Source organism: Erpetoichthys calabaricus, chromosome 1, assembly GCF_900747795.2.
Source record: "Erpetoichthys calabaricus chromosome 1, fErpCal1.3, whole genome shotgun sequence".
NCBI classification, from domain to species: Eukaryota; Metazoa; Chordata; class Cladistia; order Polypteriformes; family Polypteridae; genus Erpetoichthys; species Erpetoichthys calabaricus.
The window spans coordinates 58,926,707-58,948,543 of NC_041394.2; the positions used below are offsets into that span (position 1 = coordinate 58,926,707).

Here is a 21,837-nt window from a genome sequence, read left to right on the forward strand (position 1 = left end):
ATTACATTTTTAGCTTGAAAGTAGAAGTGTCTTGCAACTAAAGTTCAAAAACACAGTGAAGGCAAAAGGTGTACAAACTTTTCATCATATATGTGTGTCCATTATAGTTTGTGGAGTGTATTTCATATTAAAAGTACACATGAGATAATGTCTCACACTGATTGGTACATTTCTGTTCAATCCAGCTACTTCAACTGACAGTACAGAACATTTCATAAGCCAAAAATGCTTAGCTAATTTACAGATTTTAGGAAAGATATATAAATTAGAGGACTGAGTTTAGAAACCAACACATTTATATTAAACCTAATGTTTGATTATTTAAGATCATTGAGCTCAATAAATAAGAAGCCTAAAACAACAGCGGCACCACTTCAGTCATAGAAAAAATGATATAGGATTTAACAGAAGTTTAGGACAGAAAAAAATTTGAACTGAAGTATTCAATTCAGACCAGACAAATCTACACTCAGTAGCATGTCTGTGACTGTAGATTCAGACTTAAATAAATGTGACAACACCAAAATACACTTTTTCCACATACTCCTCTTGTAATCATGACTCTGAACCATCATAGTTCATATTACCAAGCAACTTTTAGCGTGTAACCTTATAAAATAGTAATGAACACAATTACATTCAAGACAAGTGATGTAATATGCATTTTAAAAAAGAGATGAGAATAAGTATGTTCGTTGTGTTTAAGAATATATCTCATCATTATTTTCTCATTGTATTGTATTCTCACCTGAGCAGTACACTCCTGCATCCTCCTTGTGCTCACAGTCATTTTTTCCCAGAGGCTCATGTCGGCAGTCCCATAGGTGGGACTCGGAGCCCCTGCACCTCACTTTGTTTAGCCAGATGATGCCACTCCCTCCTCCAAACTCCAGTACTGCAGTCACTGCTTTGCCACACTGAAGCTGTCGACAGACCACCTCCACATCCTTCAGGTCCCAGTCATCATCACAGACTGTTCCCCATGTGTCTCCATACTGTAGTTCTACTCGTCCAGAGCAGTTATTAGTTCCTCCTATCAGTCTCAGTGCATGTGGCTCTGTAACATAAATAAATGTTATATGAATGCCTTTTATATTGCTCCATTGTTTGATTCTGAAAATAGTCAACCACACCTGAGAAGTGCTCTCAAGTGCGGTCATCTAAAGAAGACTTGCAATGGCTGGTGTTCACTTTCTTATTTTTTGACAATCATTAAATAGAATAACCATATTAGCCAGGGCTTTATTATAGTTCCTGTTCAAATTTTATATTAAAAATTGAGCATTTATGTGTGTTTTACTACACATTCACACACACCAAAATTTATATAATTTTGTCATAGAAAATGAAGAAATCCAGGGTTACACAATATAAAATAATGGCCAAAAATGGAATCCTCTTTTATGATTTAGGGATGTTTTAGAAATTACTCCAGAGGGGAAAACACAGGAAATTAGAATGTTAAAATAGGCTTGACATATTTCTGGTACTCCATACCATATGTGATTATGGTGCTACCAGTTACACTGATCCAAGTAGCAATGCCTGCACCCTCATGTGAGTGGATTTAGAAGATATTGTATTGGTGGAATTTCAGTAGCAAATGCTGAACAGCAGTGTTCTCAGGTAAATGGTTGACTTATGCCAATTTGCAGAAAAAGAAAATCTCTGAATCTTTGAGAGTATCACTTTCTCCTTTCCATCAAATTATATTATATTTTGCACACAGGCTAGTGTTTTAATATAAATTCTTACACCAACGAGAGAATAAGTATCAAATACCAAGCTGTGGAAATAATGAGTGGCTTTGGTGTCTAGTGATTTAGTGATGAGTGATGAGTGAAACTGACAGTAAAAATTCCGAATTGCAAAGCATGGAAATCAATAAGAAGGGCTTATTATGGGTTTTAAAAGTTTTTTGGCCGTGTAAACAAGGAATATTGCTCTCAGAAAATGTGAAATTTTATTTGTATGTAATTGAAACAAGTGAAATTTTTCCATGTTTTGGTTGGAACATACTTTCATGAAGTCTACTACCATAATGAATCACTCTTACGGTCAGTAAAGTGTCCCATTTAAAATCATGGAGTAGAGCAAAACTGCCGGAGGACAGCAAGTGAACTGGTCATTTTTGATTAAGTTATTCTGAGTACACAAATACATTCCTAAGCTCATAAAGGCATACATAACAAACTCAGCTAAAGAGCAGTTAAGCATTTTATAGACTGTAGAAAAGTTATAGTGAGTGTTAGAAACTTAAAATAAACAGCTTATAACATAATCAATTTATAGCCATTTAAGCATGTAACTGTTGTCTTTTGTTCTATAAAAGGCAATATATATGAAAATGAATATTTACTGTAGATAAAAATATATATACCAGTGGAGGCGTGGAGATGTTCAGATGAGATTGCAGTAGAGTTTCTAGCTGGATTGAACAAACTCTTGAAATATGAGAAGATACCTGAGAAGTGGAGAAGAAGTATATTAGTACCAGTTTTCAAGAATAAGGGAGATGTGCAGACCTGCAATAACTACAGGGGTATAAAGCTGATCAGCCACACCATGAAGATATGGGAAAGAATGATGCAGCCTAGGCTGAGAGGAGAGGTGGCAATCTGTGAGCATCAATATTGTTTCATGCCAGGAACAAGTACTACAGATGTGATGTTTGCTTTAAGATTGTTAATGGAGAAGTACAGAGAAGGTCACAAGGAACTGCAGTGTGTTTATGGACTTAGAAAAAGCATATGTCAGGGTGCCAAGAAAGGGGTTATGCTACTGAATGAGGAATTCAGGAGTAGCAGAAAAGTATGTGAGGGTGGTGCAGGATATGTATGAGGAAAGTGTGACTGCGGTGAGGTGTGCAGTAGGAATGACAGCCTGGTTCAAGGTGAGAGTGGGATTACATCAAGGATCATCTCTGAGCCCTTTTGCAATGGTGATTGGGACAGATTGACAAATGAGGTCAGACAGGAGACCCCATGGACTTTTGATCTGTAGTGAGAGTAGTGAGCAGATATATGTATATATATATATATATATATATATATATATATATATATATATATATATATATATATATATATATATATATATATATATATTCACGGCATTCGAAGTCTGTGTCACAATCTGATTGTATGGGTGGTTACCTATCAGGTAACGCTTGTGGTTGGCCAGCAATCTGCTAACATCCGCCACGGTGCCCTCAGTTTGTGAGGAGCAGATCATAGAATGGTTGAAATAGTTTACTGTCAAATAAATGCAAAGAATACGCGACACGTGTTTCGCCCTCATTCTGGGCTCATCAGGCATGCTGTCAAATAAAACAAACCACACGCCGTGGCACAACGTTAGGGGCATCGCCTCTGGCGCTGACGTCCGAGGTTCGATCCCCGAGAGGGAGTGCAGTGGAGTGTGTACGCCTGATGAGCCCAGAATGAGGGCGAAACATGTGTCGCGTACTCTTTGCATTTATTTGACAGTAAACTATTTCAACCATTCTATGATCTGCTCCTCACAAACTGAGGGCACCGTGGCGGATGTTAGCAGATTGCTGGCCAACCACAAGCTTACCTGGTAGGTATCCACCCATACAATCAGATTGTGACACAGACTTCGAATGCCGTGAATGTAATTACCCCGATCTACATGCTGTCAAATAAACGAACCACACGCCGTGGCGCAACGTTAAGGGCATTGCCTCTGGCACTGACGTCCGAGGTTCGATTCCCGAGAGGGAGTGCAGTGGAGTTTGTACGCCTGATGAGCCCAGAATGAGGGCGAAACATGTGTCGCGTACTCTTTGCATTTATTTGACAGTAAACTATTTCAACCATTCTATGATCTGCTCCTCACAAACTGAGGGCACCGTGGCGGATGTTAGCAGATTGCTGGCCAACCACAAGCGTTACCTGGTAGGTATCCACCCATACAATCAGATTGTGACACAGACTTCGAATGCCGTGAATGTAATTACCCCGATCTACATGCTGTCAAATAAACGAACCACACGCCGTGGCGCAACGTTAAGGGCATTGCCTCTGGCACTGACGTCCGAGGTTCGATTCCCGAGAGGGAGTGCAGTGGAGTTTGTACGCCTGATGAGCCGAGAATGAGGGCGAAACACGTGTCGCGTACTCTTTGCATTTATTTGACAGTAAACTATTTCAACCATATATATATATATATATATATATATATATATATATATATATATATATACATATATATATATATATACACACACACACACACACAGAGAGGGGCCAAAAAAAGTATACACACTTCAACAGTTGTTTTCTCTAGACTTTTCTGAAGTTGAATCAAATTATGGCAATGATGTTTCATAGGACTTTATCTCAGAAGCTGTCATTAGTCACATGAATGAAACCAGCTACATTGGTCGCACTTCAGAAAGAAATTATATACATATACTAGCAAAATACCCGCGCTTCGCAGCGGAGAAGTAGTGTGTTAAAGAGGTTATGTAAACATATATATACATAAACATATATACTTATATATACATATCTACATACAGTGATCCCTCGCTATATCGCGCTTCGCCTTTCGCGGCTTCACTCCATCGCGGATTTTAAATGTAAGCATATTTAAATATATATCGCGGATTTTTCGCTGCTTCGCGGGTTTCTGCGGACAATAGGTCTTTTAATTTCTGGTACATGCTTCCTCAGTTGGTTTGCCCAGTTGATTTCATACAAGGGACGCTATTGGCAGATGGCTGAGAAGCTACCCAGCTTACTTTCTCTCTCTCTCTCTCTCTCTCTCTCTCTTGCGCTGACGTAGGGGGGTGTGAGCAGGGGGGCTGTGGGCAGCTGCTTCCTGAAGGACATGCTGCACGGAGCTTCGCATACTTAAAAGCTCAAAGGGCACGTATTGATTTTTTTTATCTGTCTCTCTCTATCTCTCTCTATCTCTCTCCCTGCTCCTGACAGAGGGGGTGTGAGCTGCCGCCTTCAACAGCTTTGTACCGGCGGTGCTTCGCATACTTAAAAGCCAAAAAGCCCTATTGATTTTTTTTTTGACTGCTTGCTTTGCACTCCTTTGAAAAGGAAGATATGTTTGCATTCTTTTAATTGTGAGACAGAACTGTCATCTCTGTCTTGTCATGGAGCACAGTTTAAACTTTTGAAAAAGAGAAAAATGTTTGTTTGCAGTGTTTGAATAACGTTCCTGTCTCTCTACAACCTCCTGTGTTTCTGCGCAAATCTGTGACCCAAGCATGACATTCTAAAAATAACCATATAAACATATGGTTTCTGCTTCGCGGATTTTCCTATTTCGCGGGTGGCTCTGGAACGCAACCCCCGCGATGGAGGAGGGATTACTGTATACACATCTCTACATATATACATATATATATACATATACACATCCACATATATATACATATATCAACATATATATACACATACATATACACACATACATACATACACACACATATATATATATATATATTTATACACATACAGACACATATATATACATATACATATTTACATATATACATATATATACACATATATACATATCTACATACATACACATCTATCTATCTATCTATCTATCTATCTATCTATCTATCTATCTATCTATCTATCTATCTATCTATCTATCTATCTATCTATCTATCTATCTATCTATCTATCTATCTATCTATATATATACATCCCCGTGCTTTGCAGTGGCGAAGTACTGCTTTTAAATTTTTATTAAGAAGAAAACCTTTTAAATTGAGTGAAAATCTACCAATAACAATTTGTTTTTTTGTGAAGCTGACTTCACACAGCGTCTCCGCTGTTTTATAAACGAACGTCATATAAGGTCTTCCTTTTTCGTTGCTTTGCCAACGGAAGCAGCCTTTTTATTTAATCCTGTTTTTACGATTGTTCTGTTTGTATATCAGGTTGTCAGTTCAGCACTTCCGGTTGTAATATGACCAAGCCGTGCAAGCACACTCTTGAGAATGCAACGTATAGTTGTACAGGAGAAAAGCAATCTTGCCTCAAATCAATGGCAACCTTTTGTAGGTCTATGAACTTAATTTAAACTTTAGGTTTACACGGTGCTTTCTTTCCGAAGTACCTGCACTCATGAATATGTCTGTATGCGTCAGTCGCTCAAATCCCCACGGTTCGCACCGGCGAAGTTCTGCTTTTAAATTTTTATTAAGAAGAAAAGAAAACCTTTTAAAATTGAGGGAAAATATACCAATAACAGTTTGTTAAGGATCTGTTTTTTTTTGTGAAGCTGCCTTCACTCGAGTGATCACTTTGAGCTTTAAGCCTGAGAAATCACCCCGTAAATGCACACGTTTAATTGCACGTCTGTTAATATGTATGCTTAGAGAAAAGCCAAGCAAAATGACACCTTTTATTGGCTAACTAAAAAGATTACAATATGCAAGCTTTCGAGGCAACTCAGGCCCCTTCTTCAGGCAAGATGAAGGGGCCTGAGTTGCCTCGAAAGCTTGCATATTGTAATCTTTTTAGTTAGCCAATAAAAGGTGTCATTTTGCTTGGCTTTTCTCTACATTCAAAATGGCTAACACGGTACAACACCCTAGTACTATGTATGCTTACAAAGTATTAAAAGACACTCAACAATTACACCGTATTAAAAGACACTCAACAATTAATGTCATTTACCTTCATTCCCGCGTTTGACTCATGCTGTAAATCTCTTCCTTGTTTTCACTTCACGTGATTACGTAGGAGACGTAATACGTGATGACGCGATACGTGACTCCGCCTCCTCCATTAGAGTATATGGACAAAAAACAGGTTCCAGTTATGACCATTACGCGTAGAATTTCGAAATGAAACCTGCCTAACTTTTGTAAGTAAGCTGTAAGGAATGAGCCTGCCAAATTTCAGCCTTCTACCTACACGGGAAGTTGGAGAATTAGTGATGAGTGAGTGAGTGAGTGAGTGAGTCAGTCAGTCAGTCAGACAGTCAGTGAGGGCTTTGCCTGTTATTAGCACGTCATTACGTAGGAGGCGTAATACGTGATGATGCGATACGTGACTCTGTCTCCTCCATTAGAGTATATGGACAAAAAACGGGTTCCAGTTATGACCATTACGCGTAGAATTTCGAAATGAAACCTGCCTAACTTTTGTAAGTAAGCTGTAAGGAATGAGCCTGCCAAATTTCAGCCTTCTACCTACACGGGAAATTGGAGAATTAGTGATGAGTCAGTCAGTCAGTCAGTCAGTCAGTCAGTCAGTGAGTCAGTGAGGGCTTTGCCTTTTATTAGTATAGATATATGTCATTGCACTTACAGAGTTCCATTCATCAGGGCAGTGACTGGCCAAAAAATACAGGCAGTGAAATAGCAGGTGGTCTAAATAAGCATTTTTGTGAGGTCTTCACAAGTGAGCAAGTGGATAACCTCCCAGAGGTAAATGGAACTACTAAGGAGGTACTGAGAATTTGGAAATTGTAGAGGGAGAAGTACTGCTCAGATTAAATAAGCTGAAATCAAACAAACCTCCAGGACCAGATAATATTTACCTTCAAATTCTTAAGGAAGTTAGTGAGAATATATACTGTATAAACCCTTGACACATATTTTTAGGAAGTCACTGTACACTGGGGAAATTCCAAAGGACTGGAAAATGGTAACTATTATCTATATACTATTATGTGTACCGGTATGTATCAACACACTAACAGAGCCTGTGATTCAAGGGATCAGCATAATGTACTTGGGAGGCTATCCTTATCACGACTTGATCTGTGCTACATAGTGAGAAACATAACATGGTTAATTCAGATCTGGAATCTCAATCGGAATCTGGAGGCTAAGTCAAGATCTCAAACCCTTTTTCAATTTCCTCAAACCATTCCTGAACAATATTTGCAGTGTGACAGGGTGCAGCATCCTGCTGAAAGAGACCACTGCCATCAGGGAATAATGTTGCCATGAAAGGGTGTATGCGGTTAGTCAAAACCTTTAGGTAGGTGGTACGTGTCCATCAATATGAATGCCAGGACACAAGTTTTCCCAGCAGAACAATGCCCAAAGCATCACAATGCCTCAACCAGCTCATCTTCTTCTTATCGTGCATCCTACTGCCATCTCTTTTCCAGGTAAATGACGTACACACACTGTGTGTTCTGACACTCTATTTCATGGCCATCATTCATTTTTTCAGCAATTTGTGCTACAGCAGCTCTTCTGTGGGATTGGACTGTGTGGGCTAGCCTTCGCTCCCCATGCGCATCAATGAGCCTCGGACGCCCACTTTTGCCGGTGCACTTGTTGTCATTCCTTGAATCACTTTTGGTAGGTACTAACCACTGCATACTGGGAACACCCCACAAGACCTGCTGTGTTGGAGATACTCTGACGCATTCGTCTAGCCATCACAATCTGGCCTTTGTCAAAGTTGCTTAGATCCTTATGGTTGCCCATTTTTTCTGTTTCCAACATATCACCTTCAAGAATTAACTGTTCATTTGCTGTCTAATGTACCCCACCTTTTACAGGTGCCATTGTAACGAGATAATCAATGTTACTCACTTCACCTATCAGTGGTTTTATTGTGGCTTATAGGTATAGTTTTCAAGCTTAGGATATTACAATTTTTATACATGAATTTACAATCACAATATACAATTTTTTCATATGAATTTCATAAAAACCATAATATTTAACACTGCAGATTTACTTGGGGGAGAAAGACCTACAAAATCATCTTTCACCATTTGAATGAGAAGAGCTCTAGACAAGGTCTCTTTCTTGTGACATTAACCTGGACAGAGAGAGCTTTTAATGATTTGAAATGGCTCACTCTTAACACTGCATAAGAATGTTCATTGTGCCAATGCAGAAGGCAATTAACAACACAAGCTGAGCATAATGGTTAAACAAATGTAACTGGATAATTAGCTACATTAGTAAAAGCTTCAGTCTGTCATTGGATGTATGCCTAAATAACTTCAATCAAATAATATCTTGCATACAGGCTAGTATTTGAATCTAAATTCATAGACTCAAAGGTGAATGAGTATTAAAGCCAAACCTTTTGAAATATGTGAGGCTATTGTGTCTAGTGATGGAGTGATTCCTTCTGAAAATCACAATTAGTGGTGAGGGAAACTGACATTAAAAATTCATAATTGCAAAGACTGAAATTCAGTAAGGAGTTTTTAAAGGATTTTAAAGGTTTTTGGGATGGAAAACAAGAAATTTTAACAGTAATTAATGAGGCTCTAACTAAATATGCAACATTCTGAAACAATTGAACATACCCCATGAGTCTTCACCTGGTGATGCCACACGGCTTACAGAGTCCAGTGGTACACCTACGGTAAATAAAACAGGCATCAATCAACAGTCAAATTATAAATTGTAACTGACCAACATTGTTGTCAATTTTTAACAAGACTGCTGCCTTGCTTAATTTCTTCCAAATCCTCGTAGTCATATGGCAACTTTTCAGACAGAAAGCTCTCTGAGAAAAAAAGATGTTTGTCAAGTTAGTTAAATAAATTAATTAGTCCATTACTGAGTTCCAAGTAGCAGATGTCCTTTTCTCCAGCATCAAAAATGAGGCAGGAATGAGTCCTGGAAGGAAAATCAGTCGCCTCAACACTCAAGAAGTTATTAAAGAACAAGTGGGATAGTCAGAGAGATGGAAAAAGTAGACAGGAGTGCAAGGTGGCGTAAGGTGAAGAGAGAGGTGGCAAAGGCTGAAGAAAATGTGTATGATGAGTTGTATGAGAGGTGGACACTAAGGAGGGAGAAAAGGACCTGTATCGATTGGCTAGACAGAGGGACCGAGCTGGGAAAGATGTGTAGTAGGTTAGTATGATAAAAGATAAAGATGGAAACATACTCATAAGCGAGGAGAGTGTGTTGAGCAAATGGAAAGAGTATTTTGAGAGGCTGGTCAATGAAGACAATGAGAGAGAGAGATAAGGTTGGATGATGGGGAGACAGTGAATCAGAAAGTGCGACGAATTAACAAGGGGGAAGTAAGGACAGCTATGAAGACGGTAACCAAAGGCTGTTGGTCCAGATGTTGGTCCAGATGACATATCTGTGGAAGCATGGAGATATTTAGGAGAGATGGTAGTGGAGTTTTTAACTAGATTGTTAAATGCAACATTGGAAAGTGAGAGGATGCCTGAGGAGTGGAGAAGAAGTGTACTGGTAACAATTTGTTAGAATAAGGGGGATGTGCAGAGCTGTAGTAAATACAGGGGGATAAAACTGATGAGTCACAGCATGAATTTATGGGAAAGAGTAGTGGAAATTATGTTAAATTTCCATTATTTCCATTTCCATTATGTTAATACTGATCAGCAGTATGGTTTCATGCCAGGAGAGAGCACCACACATGCAATGTTTGCTCAGAGGGTGTTGATGGAGAAGTACAGAGAAGGCCAGAAGGAGTTGCATTGTGTCTTTGTGGACTTAGAGAAAGCACATGACAGGGTGCCTAGAGAGTAGTTGTGGTACTGTATGAGGAATTTGGGAGTGGCAAAGAAGTATGTAAGAGTGGTACAAGATATAGTACAAGGGAAGTTTGACAGTGATGTGGTCTGCGGTAGGAGAGGTGGGATTACATCAGGGATCAGCTCTATGCCTTTTCTTACTTGCAATGGTGATGGACAGGTTGACAGATGAGATTAGACAGGAGTTCCCATGGATTATGATGTTTGCGGATGACATTATGATCTGTAGAGAGAGTAGGGAGCAAGTTAACGAGACCCTGAAGAGGTATAGAAATGCTCTAGAGACGAGAGGAATGAAGGTCAGTAGGAACAAGACAGAATACATGTGTGTGAATGAGAGGAAGATCAGAGGAATAGTAAGAATGCAGGGAGTAGAGTTGGTGAAGGTGGGTGAGTTTAAATACTTAGGATCAACAGTACAGTGTAACGGGCAGTGTGAAAGAGAAGTGAAAAAGAGAGTGCATGCAAGGTGGAGAAGAGTGTCAGGAGTGATTTGTGACAAATGGGTACCAGTGAGAGTGAAAGGGAAGGTCTACAAAACGGTAGTGAGACAACTTATGTTATATGGGTTGGAGACAGTAGCACTGACCAAAAAACAGGAGACAGAGCTGGAGGTCGCAGAGTTAAAGATATTAAGATTTGCATTGGGTTTGACAAGGATGGACAAGATTAGGAATCCGTACATTAGAGGGTCAGTTCAGGCTGGACAGTTGGGAGACAAAGGCAGAGAGGTGAGATCGTTTTGGTTTGGACATGTGCAGAGGAGAAATGTTGAGAATATTGGGAGAAGAATGTTAAGGATGGAGCTGCCAGGTAATAGGGAAACAAGAAGACCTAAGAGAAGGTTTATGGAGAGGACATGCAGGTGATGGGTGTAACAGAGCAAGATGCCGAGGTGAGGAAGATGTGGAACACGCTGATCTACTGTGGCAACCCCAGCCGAAAGAGAAGTTTGTTATGTGGGAAGAACACACAGCACTTGAAGAAAAACCCATAAAATGGCTATGTGTATGACTGTGACTGTGATAGGCTGGTATCCCATTTAGGGTTGGTTGATGCTTTGGGCTCAGTTTTAGTACTATAGGATCTGGCTCCTCACAAAGTCTGTAAGGGATGAAATGTGCTTAGAAAATGGATGTATTGACCTGACATACTTAAATGTACCCAAACTTCAATTTTGGAATGCTATAGTTTACATGCATATTAAAAAATGAGTAGTACTGATCAGCTATATTAATTAAATCCACAGAGTCAATTCTTCACCCTCATGCTGTTAGATGGAAATGTAGCTGATTTAGTGGGAGTTCAACAATGAATGATGTCAGTGTCCTCATGGAAATAATGGGCTTATGGCAGTTTGCAGAAAAGAGAAAATTATGGACTTAATTTCTTTCATACTTCTATTGGCAGTCTGCCTAAATAATTTCCATTAGATAATTATTATGGCTTGCATAAAGGCTAGTACTTAATCAAAATATATACACTCAAGAGTGAATGAGTATCAATGCCACACTTGGAAGAGCAGTTCTGGTTTCTAAAGCAAGAGTGATTTCTTTTGAAAATCACTAGTGATGATAAAAATTGATATAAAATTTGCAATTAAGAAGCATGAAACATAATAAAACAGTTTTTTAGGGTTTTAAAGGGTTTATTTTGAGGAAAACAAGGAACTTTGCCCACTGAAACACGAGACCTTGTTTACAACGTTAATATTTATCTGTGCTCTTTTCTGCAGTTGCATAGCACATGTAATCCATTTCACACCAGTTAATCAATTCTCTTTATGCCTCTCATTCACATCACCATGGAGGAACACAGTTTTTTGTTTTTCTTTTATTTGACATATTGCATATTTTTCTCATGAAGACAATCCAAATGTACCTTTTTACACATTATAGTGCTTTTTTCCATGTAACTAACTTGGTTTAGGATATGTGTTTCTTTTCCGTTTCAGATGCACCTTTATGATTATGATTGTCAATATTGTTATCATAATAGGCAAAGTGTTTGGGGTTTTTCATATATATAATTTTAGTCTTTGTTTTCTTACATCAAGGATTCTGTTTTTGTATTTTGCATTTTGAAATTTAAAAGTTATATTGAAGTTCTGGTGCAGAGTACTGGGAGGGTACCCCAGTCGCTGGTGATGGAATACCAGTTTTTGGTATGGCTGATGCAACATGTCAGTGCTGTTATGATGTTTTATTAACTGTTTTCCCATTGTTTTTGCAACGCTCAGAGTAGTTTAACATGACATATTCGTTCACGCTGTTGACCTATGACAAACTATAAATATATCAGTATTCTTATCTTTCACTAACACTTGGTGGATATTCTTAAAAGATGCTAAAGTTGTCTATTATCAGTTTCAACTCAAATAGGCCCTACCATTAGGCTATTGAACAGCTTTTGCTTACTGATTCTAATTTTTGTTTTGCCCTTTTGTTTTGAAGTTTCAGTCATTTTTCCTTACTTGTTAACAACGTCTGACTGCCTTTTCAATCTTGTTTCTAGTGCATTTTGCATCTCTTGGTTATTTTTTTTACCTCACAATAATCATAGACTGTTCAACATCATTACAGTAGTACATAGTACCAAAACAACTGCAACATAAGACTGATAGCTCAATAAAATCTCTTCATGTGACAAGGAATTAGTATATTGATTTTTTTTTTATGACATAGAGATTTTTATGTAAATTCTAAATAACAGATAGTTGTGTGCAGAATTAATTCCTGAACAAGCTTTAAGACAGGAACCAAGCACATTTCTTCTTGTGTCAAAGGCACACATTTTGCTGGAAGTGAAAACACCCTTGTTTCATGACTTTTTTGCAAAGTAAAATGCTGAATTTCATTATGAATTCAATATTGTGGGAATTGTTTTTCTCGTCACTACTCACTGTATGTCCTATTTAAAAATTTTTGTTTGAGAATTGTGGCTAATTGTGCAGAATACTGTTAGTTTTGTGTAATTTACAGTATAATGTAGCAGAATAGCTGAATAGACTCAGACTCAACCGGATGATCAGAAAGCTGCTGTCTAAAGTAATATAAATTAAAAACTGTTTCAGGCCTCAGTGACCAATATTATTACTTATTTATTCACTCACCCAAACAAAATCCTACACTAACAGCAATAAGGATATGCACGAATATTGTATTAACAACTCCCCAAACAAAAGAAAAACAATTGCATTACAACCCCCCAAAATACAAATATATTCTCAAAGTAAAGCTTTGATTCAAAATGATACTGTGATTATTGTCCTGAGAATAACATTTAAATCTTAATAGTCCTGGAATGGGCGGTGGAAGCCAGGAGATATCTACACCAAGCCAATGTAAAATAAATGTTTAATCCTGCCAGGAAATATGGTGGGTTGCTCCAGCAAAAATACAGAAGAAAGCATTAATTTTCTGAGACACATCTCACTAGTAATCTGAGTGAGATCCCACACCCAGTAGGTGGCTTTGGTTTGTGTTTCCCACCCTTGGGTGTTGTTGCTCCCTGATTCTCCTCCAGATGTTTCTTTCCATACTTTTTTGGGTTACATTTCTATTTGGCAACCTGTCCTGTACACACAGTGTCTCCTCCTTAAAAGTGAAGGTTCCCTTTCTCTCTACTACAAGATGAAACCACACTCACCCAAATTCTTAAGCACACATTTAAGAAGAGAACAAACAAACAGAAGGCCTAAAGTACATGTGGCACTTGCTGCAAGTTTCCTACTCGCACAATCAAGTTTAGGTCTGAGGGCACAAAGCCAGTATTAGGCACAAAACAGGAACCAGCTCGGCACTGGACACCAGTCTATCTAAGGACCCACAGACACTCACATTGAGCTAATTAGTATTATCAGTGAACATCATCTGTACATCTGCGGCATGTGGAAGGCTAAACAGAGCAACCATAGAAAAATCCACAAAACATTAATTGTGAATATGATTAGAACCCATAATGATAGTTCAGTAGTGTAGCAGAGATAGCCACTGCACATACATGTTGCCCTTTTATTGTTATTATTAAAAATATTTGAAGTACTCAAGAAACTTAAAAAAAAAAAAAAAAAAACAATACTGATCACGGATATGGCAAAAAACAGACTGTTGTAGAGGAAATAATAAGAATTTGACAAAATTATTGCGTTATTTTTTCTTTTCTAGAAGACAAAGTCCTTTCTCAATGTTTGATGATAATATGATGATAAAACTTGTATGTTGTAAATCAATGTTGAATTTACACATGTGCTTCATATCTGCTGCCTTAAACTTACAGTTGTGGCAGACGACCAGGGACCTTGCCCCACCGGGACGCCTGGAACAAGGAAGGCCCGGGTGATCAGAGCCTCCCTGGATTCCATCAGGGCCACGGATACAGAGCAGGGAAGCTCATCCCTGTGGAAGATCATCAGGGAGCACATGGAGCACATCCGGGTGTGCCATAAAAGGTGCCACCTCACTCCATTCGGAGAGCCGGAGTCAGGTGGACAAGGATGGAGCTTGCGACGGGAGGAGTGGAGGCGGCAGAAGAATAGGAAGTCTAAAGGACTGTGAGCTGTATTGGGCTGAGTATGGTGTTGTGTGCCCAGGAATAAAACGTGTGTGCTTTTCAACATCTGGAGTCCGTGTCTGTCTGTGTCGACGCTGATCTTCCACACAGTCATATTATTTGTATTATAGTTTTACTCTAGTGTGCAGAATATATAGAAAAAATACTTATTTATTTTACCTGAACAATATAATTCTGCTACTTCTTTCTGAGTGCATGTATTTTTACCCCAGGGAGAAGAGGGACACTGCCAGATGGAAGCCTCATGTCCTCTACACTGCACATTATCCAGCCATTTTGGATCAGGGTCCAATTTTGATAATCCTTCTTTAACACTGGGATTAAGAATGTCACAGTCTAATTCTTTACAGATCATGGCAGCAGTGCTCTTATCCATGTCATTAGCACATACACTGCCCCAAGAGTTGTTATAGAAAACCTGAAGTTGTCCAGAGCAGCCATCAGTTAACCTCAGCATCTTGAATTCTGTCAAAACATAATTTAACAAATACAACAAAAAAAATAAATAAAACAATTTATTAAATTTGTTAAAATATTCTTTATATTAGTAAAAACAGAAAATGTGTTCTGATGAATTGCATATAATTTTAAATATTTAGCCTTTTTCTATGTAGCATCATAAGGAAGGTGAAGTAAGAGATTATTCTAGATAGGACTGTAATTTCCAAATAATTTTAAATCCCCACAATAGATATTGTGAATTTTTGGCTTTAACAATTTCTTCTGTGAATATTTGAAATGATTTGAGCTGTAATTACTTTATTGCGGTGGGCTGGCACCCTGCCCGGGGCTTGTTTCCTGCCCTGTGTTGTCTGGGATTGGCTCCAGCAGACCCCTGTGACCCTCTAGTTGGTATATAGCGGGTTGGATAATGGATGGATGAATGGATGTAATTACTTTACCTGAACAGTGTACTCCCACGTCCTCCTTATGCCTACAGTTATGCTGCCCCCATGTTTGATGTCCACACTCCAACAGAGATGATTCATTCCCCTTACAGTGTACATCGTCCAGCCAGATGTGTCCATTTCCTGGTCCATATGAGACTGGTGCAGTGGCATTTGCAGGTGATTTACACTGGAGCTGCCGACAAACCACATTCGCATTAGCTAAGTCCCATGAGTCATCGCACACTGTACCCCAGGATCCATTGTAGAAAATCTCCAGTCTTCCATCACAGATGCCTCGTCCATCAGCCAGCATAAGAGACAAGTGATCTGGACAAGAAATGAGAGACACTAATGTGTAACAATTCACTACATACAAATAACAATGGAATATGTATTCAGATTGAAAGCTATGTGATACTTAAGATATTTTTCTCCCGTAATAGCCAGACAACAACAATCAGAATCACAGCCCAAGATCATGACATACCTCAGGACATAATATGAGCTTCACTACTTCTCTAGTTCATCTTTCACACAGCTAGAAGTAGCTGTGAGGCTACTTGTGAGGCTTTTGATAAATTTATTAAACATAAAATAAATGATAGTGGAAATAATATAGTACATCCACCCAAAGTTAATCCCATTGAGCCCCAGCATGCCCTTTTAAGCAAGTTAATTTTTTTTTACTGGAATAGACCCACCCGAACTACATAGAATAATTTCTAAGCTGAAACCCTCCACCTCTGTCCTTGACCAGTACCAACAAGTTTTTTTTCAAAGAAGTCTCCAATGTCCTGATTAATAATGTACTTGACATAGTGAACTCATCATTATGGGGGGTCTTCCCTGACTGTCTAAAGACTGCTATAGTTAACCTCTGCTCAAGAAAAATAATCTCAACCCCTTTGTTTTCAACAACTTTAGACCAATTTCTAACCTGCCTTTCTTAAATAACATTCTGAAAAAGGCAGTTTTTAAGAAGTTAAATGATTATTTGATTAAACACTCTATTCTTGACAAGTTTCAGTCCGGTTTCAGAACAAATCACAGTACAGAAACTGCAGTTATTAATGTAGTAAATGCAGACGGAAGCCATGTATCTTTTCTTGTTCTATAGTTCTATTAGACTTGAGTGCAGCATTTGACACTATAGACCACAGTATACTTAGACAATCGCCTTAGACAATGGGTGGGCCTCTCTGGCAGCATCATTATTTTACAGGGAGAAAGTTCTTTGTTAGTTGTGGTGATTCTACTTTGGAGATCCATGATAATCTATATGGTGTACCAGAAGGATGTATTCTGGGTCCGCTGCTTTTTTCAATCTAAATGCTTCCCTTAGGTCAAAGTATCTCAAAGCATAAGGTGAGCTACCACAACTATGCAAATGACACACAGACACTGATGCTCTTGGCTCTCTGATCCAATGTCTTAACAGTATTTCCAATTAGATGAGTGGAAAGTTTCTCAAACTAAATAAAGAAAAAACATAAATCTTAGCGATTTGCAAATATAGAAATAACAAGAGTAGTAGAAATAAACTCGATCCCTTAGGTTTAAAAGTCAAGGAGGTAAAGACTGACCTAAACTTTAAATCACAAATTAACCAGATTACTAGAACAGCATTTTTTTCACTTAAGGAATATAATAAAAGTTAGACCTCTTATAACTTCACAAGATGCTGGAAAATCAGTTCATGCTTTTGTTTTTCGTCGACTAGATTACTGTAATGCACTCCTTAAAGGACTACCTAAGAAACATCAAAGAAGACATCCAAAGACTGCAAATAATAACATATGCATATATAAATGAAATACCTGTGTGTGTGTGTGTGTGTGTGCGTGTTTCCATGTGTGTGTGTGTGTGTGTGTGTGTGTGTGTATGGAGCCGCTCGCTCTGCTCACACTCAACCACAGAAACAGGAGTTGGTGTGAATTCTATGGAAGATGTAGAAGCTTATACAAGTGTGACTTGCATTTGGTGAGATGGTGCATGCATGCACTTTTACATTTTTTTGGTGCTTGTATGCACCTCACTTCTCATTCACGCCAAGCAGACAAACTCAGCTTTGTGGTACAAGCACATTGTACGTTCACACAACGAGCTACCATACATTGCCCAGAGATAGGTTCCAGCCTGTCCTGCTCAATTTGTGTCACTTCTGCACTCGACTACATGTCTGTCTTGGACAAGATACGACCTGTCCCGGCCCACTTAGCTGACACCTCTGCAAGTTCACCAATATAGTAAAACTGTTAGGGAGTCTTCAGGTTGTTTTTTATCCTGAAGGCCACATGCAGCTAGTATTATATATTTAACATTAGTCTACTGTTTCAACTGCTTAATACAATCATTGCATAATTCAACATTTTTCAGTTGGTCTAAAATCAAAATTCTGCAAACAGACATGATTTATAAACAAATCAGAGATTGTTATCTTAATTCATTGCAACACTTAAGTTTTATAGGAATCTACGAGTTAAGTTTATATCCTACAGAAGCTAAATCTTTTATCGGCTAACTAAAAAGATTACAATATGCAAGCTTTCAGGGCAACTCAAGCCCCTCCTTCAGGCAAGGTAATGAGTTATCTTGAAAGCTTGCATATTGTAATCTTTTTAGTTAGCCAATGAAAGATGTCATATTGCTTGTCTTCTCACTATATCCATAATGGCTAACATGGTACAACACTCTAGTACTGTAATGGTATAAAGAAGACCACAAGCATCTAATTTATCTCTTCAATAAAATGCCATGCCATTTTGAGGGGGTCCAGACGGGATACAGGATATGAAATTCATCATGTGCAGAGTGTCTTGAGTTATACACTTTGTAAAGTTGACGTCATTCAGGATATCAAACCTGAATAGTGAACTAGGAGCTAACAATTAACTACACTAACTGTATAGTAGGGGCTGCTTCCTATTTAATTGGATCGCTAGCAGTAAACCATTTATCATTAAATAACTATATATATTGGAACTCCAAATGCCTTCTGCTCTCTATTGGTTTCCACTTACATACTGCAAAATCCTTAAGACATTTGTGTGAGAATGTCACAGCTACTCTTTTATTTCTATAAAATACAGGTGGAGTTGCAGCTTATGTGAGAGGGAGAATTAAAAGAGCAAAATGGGAAGGAATGTCAGAACAGAGCTGGAGTCAATTCACAGAAATTTTACAATTCAACAGGAGAAGAATTATCAGGAAAAGACATTGGCACAGCATAAGTATGAGGCACAAAACTGCACCAATAAAGGCTGTGGAGACAAATGCATAAAGGCTAGAACAGCAGAGACAAATTTGCATTATTAGTACATTTCTCTTGTTAATCATTTCTCCATTACATATATACTGGGCTCGATTCTCATGTTCTTTCATAGACAGACCTAGACTTGACATCTTGATGTTTTATTGGCTAACACATTAATTAAAATACATACAGATGTGCCAACTGCAAATTAATTTGGTTTAATGTTTGCAGAATACATAATTTAAGCTATGCAGCACAAGACATGCAAATGAAGATAATAGGTAAGACATTACAGTGCTACTCCATGGTGTACGTACAGCATGTTATGTACACTTTAGAGCTGTTCATCAACTGTTTTTTTTTAACCCATTCCCACTGACATTCAGACATGGTAGTCTGCATAGTAATTTAAAATCTTTTAACAGAGGAGAAACAATTACAAAATTAAAATTCTTTATGTAAACATTTGCTTCTGAGATGAACACACAATTTTAGTTGCTTAAAGTGCACATTTGGCTTCAGGCAGCAAGTTCCACTTTTGTTTATTTAGGGTTGAAATGGAAACTTCATGCCATGCAGTAAGACCATGTTCATGATGAACAGACATGCATCAAAGACGTATCATGGTGTCCAATTATAAGGTAGCATGAAGTGGAAAACAAATTTTCCATATTCCGTAGCTGTATCAATAAACTATTGGGCAAGCAGCACAAAGCCTTTAGCAGCTATGGAAGCTTATGGATTAATGTCTTAACACACAAATTAAACACAATTTGCTCTTTTCTCATTGCTTAATGCTATGAGAGAGCACACCCTGCTTATCTCTGATACATAATCTGGTTCTGACCAATGGATATTGCATACAGCTCAAATGAATTGTTTAGCTCCTTTCCTTCTGGAATTCATACCAGTCTCAATTCTCTTTTTTACTGTGTGATACTGATTGGATTTGATTGCTCTTTCCACTTCTCGTCCTTTTATTTTCTCAATGTACTCTAAATATCTGGCACTTGGAAATAACATCATAAATATAAAGTCATTATGATCAGGTTTTTAGTATGTTAACAAGACCTTTCATAACCCAGTGTTTTTTTTTTTGTTTGTATTCAAAGCACTACAATTTTATTGTACAGTATAGACAATTTATCATTATGCATTTCTCAAAGCTGACCACCATTTCTTACTACAACGTCATGAAATGTTCCCGTACCCACAAACATTTAAACAGAGTCTCATGGGATCGCGGGACTGATGCACACCTCTAATGTACATTTCATTTGCTAGCGCTTTCATTTGCAGTATACTATGTCACGGAGGTGTGTATTGTTATTTACATTACTATAAATTAATAATTATCAATCAAAACAATGATGCTTCCTATAAAAGCTGTGGTTTAAAAGATGCAAATACTAAAGCTAGAAAAAAACAAAAAATAATGTAAGGACAAACTTTAAATGGAGAAAAAAAAACACAAAATCAAGTAAATAAAAGGATAACTCTACACTGAGCAATTCATAGCACCACATTATACAGTATACATGTATATCCCTCACAAAAAGTTTAAAACTGACAATTGTCTATATGTAGATATCACCTGTTGTAGGAGGCAATTAAACTGTACATTATTAATTTTGATGCCCGTAGTTTGAAAGCAAAAGTAAATACCAGCTCTTAAAAAGCAGTGGACATGTCAGAAGGTGCAAAACTTATCAAGCTAATAACATTTTAAGTGCTATGGGACATTTTGTCATTTTTGTAAGCATTCACTAGGTTAAATTCCATTCGACGTGCACATTTGTGCATGTTTTTCATGTGCACATCAGTCATAGTGCCCTTTTATTAGCATGCATTTTCCATATACTGAAAAAGTGCATGAAAGTAAGTTCATTAACTGGCGTTCAATGTATTGATATAAACATAACCATCATTACTAGAAAGAGGAGGAGATCTGCTGTGTAATACTGTGACTCATTAAATGTAGTTCAGCACAATACACATGAAGCAACAGACAGAAAATGTCTTAAGAAATTGATATTGAAAAATGATCATATTATAGCATGTACATCACAAATGGGAATACAAGATAGAGTTATTAAATAAAGGCAAAAACTTTTTTTTCCTTATACTGTATATTGAGAACATAAACAGAAACCTATAATAGTAATTCTTTATAACATTTTTCTCACAACTCAAAGCACTCTTCACCTCAGTAAGAACCCAGGACACGAACCCACAATCTCCTTACTGCAAGCCAGCAGCAGTACCACTGCGCCACTCGCTATAAGGTATGGGGCACAAAAATACAAAGAACTCTCCTCTTATAAGTCAGTGGGAAACCGATGTTTTATATTATTTGAGATTGGAAAAAATCAAATTCTCAATTAGAGGATCTGTACAGAACTTTTTCAAAACCTGGCAGGATCTAATCAATAATATTTTAGAATAAGAAGAAATAATGATTTCTGCATCTCTTTTCCTTCTCCATTTTCTTTATTGCCCTATCAAACTCAAAAATGTAGATATGCTTACAAGCTTTAAGTATTACTTCTTTGGCTATGCTCTCCTTCTCAGGGGTGGGATTTGATTTGTTTTTAATCCTATTTTTTGTAAAAATTGATCTATTTT

General features: G+C 37.9%; 2 protein-coding genes across 2 annotated transcripts in view; both read right to left on the reverse strand.

Moving 5' to 3' along the window:
• LOC114654910 (deleted in malignant brain tumors 1 protein-like) overlaps positions 1 to 9,364 on the reverse strand; it is a 167,938-nt gene extending 158,574 nt beyond the window's left edge. Inside the window, exons 1-3 of the mRNA XM_051934685.1 lie at positions 9,289 to 9,364; positions 2,381 to 2,464; positions 749 to 1,057 (exon numbers count right to left, since the gene is read on the reverse strand). Of these exons, the coding sequence (XP_051790645.1) occupies positions 749 to 1,057; positions 2,381 to 2,464; positions 9,289 to 9,364 (469 nt within the window). The remainder of the gene's footprint in view (positions 1 to 748; positions 1,058 to 2,380; positions 2,465 to 9,288) is intronic.
• Positions 9,365 to 14,903: 5,539 nt separating this feature from the next.
• Positions 14,904 to 21,837, reverse strand: part of LOC114642265 (deleted in malignant brain tumors 1 protein-like) — a 136,701-nt gene continuing 129,767 nt past the window's right edge. The window contains 2 exon segments of the mRNA XM_051935175.1: positions 14,904 to 15,534; positions 15,972 to 16,376. Of these exon segments, the coding sequence (XP_051791135.1) occupies positions 15,182 to 15,534; positions 15,972 to 16,376 (758 nt within the window). The 3' untranslated portion in view covers positions 14,904 to 15,181.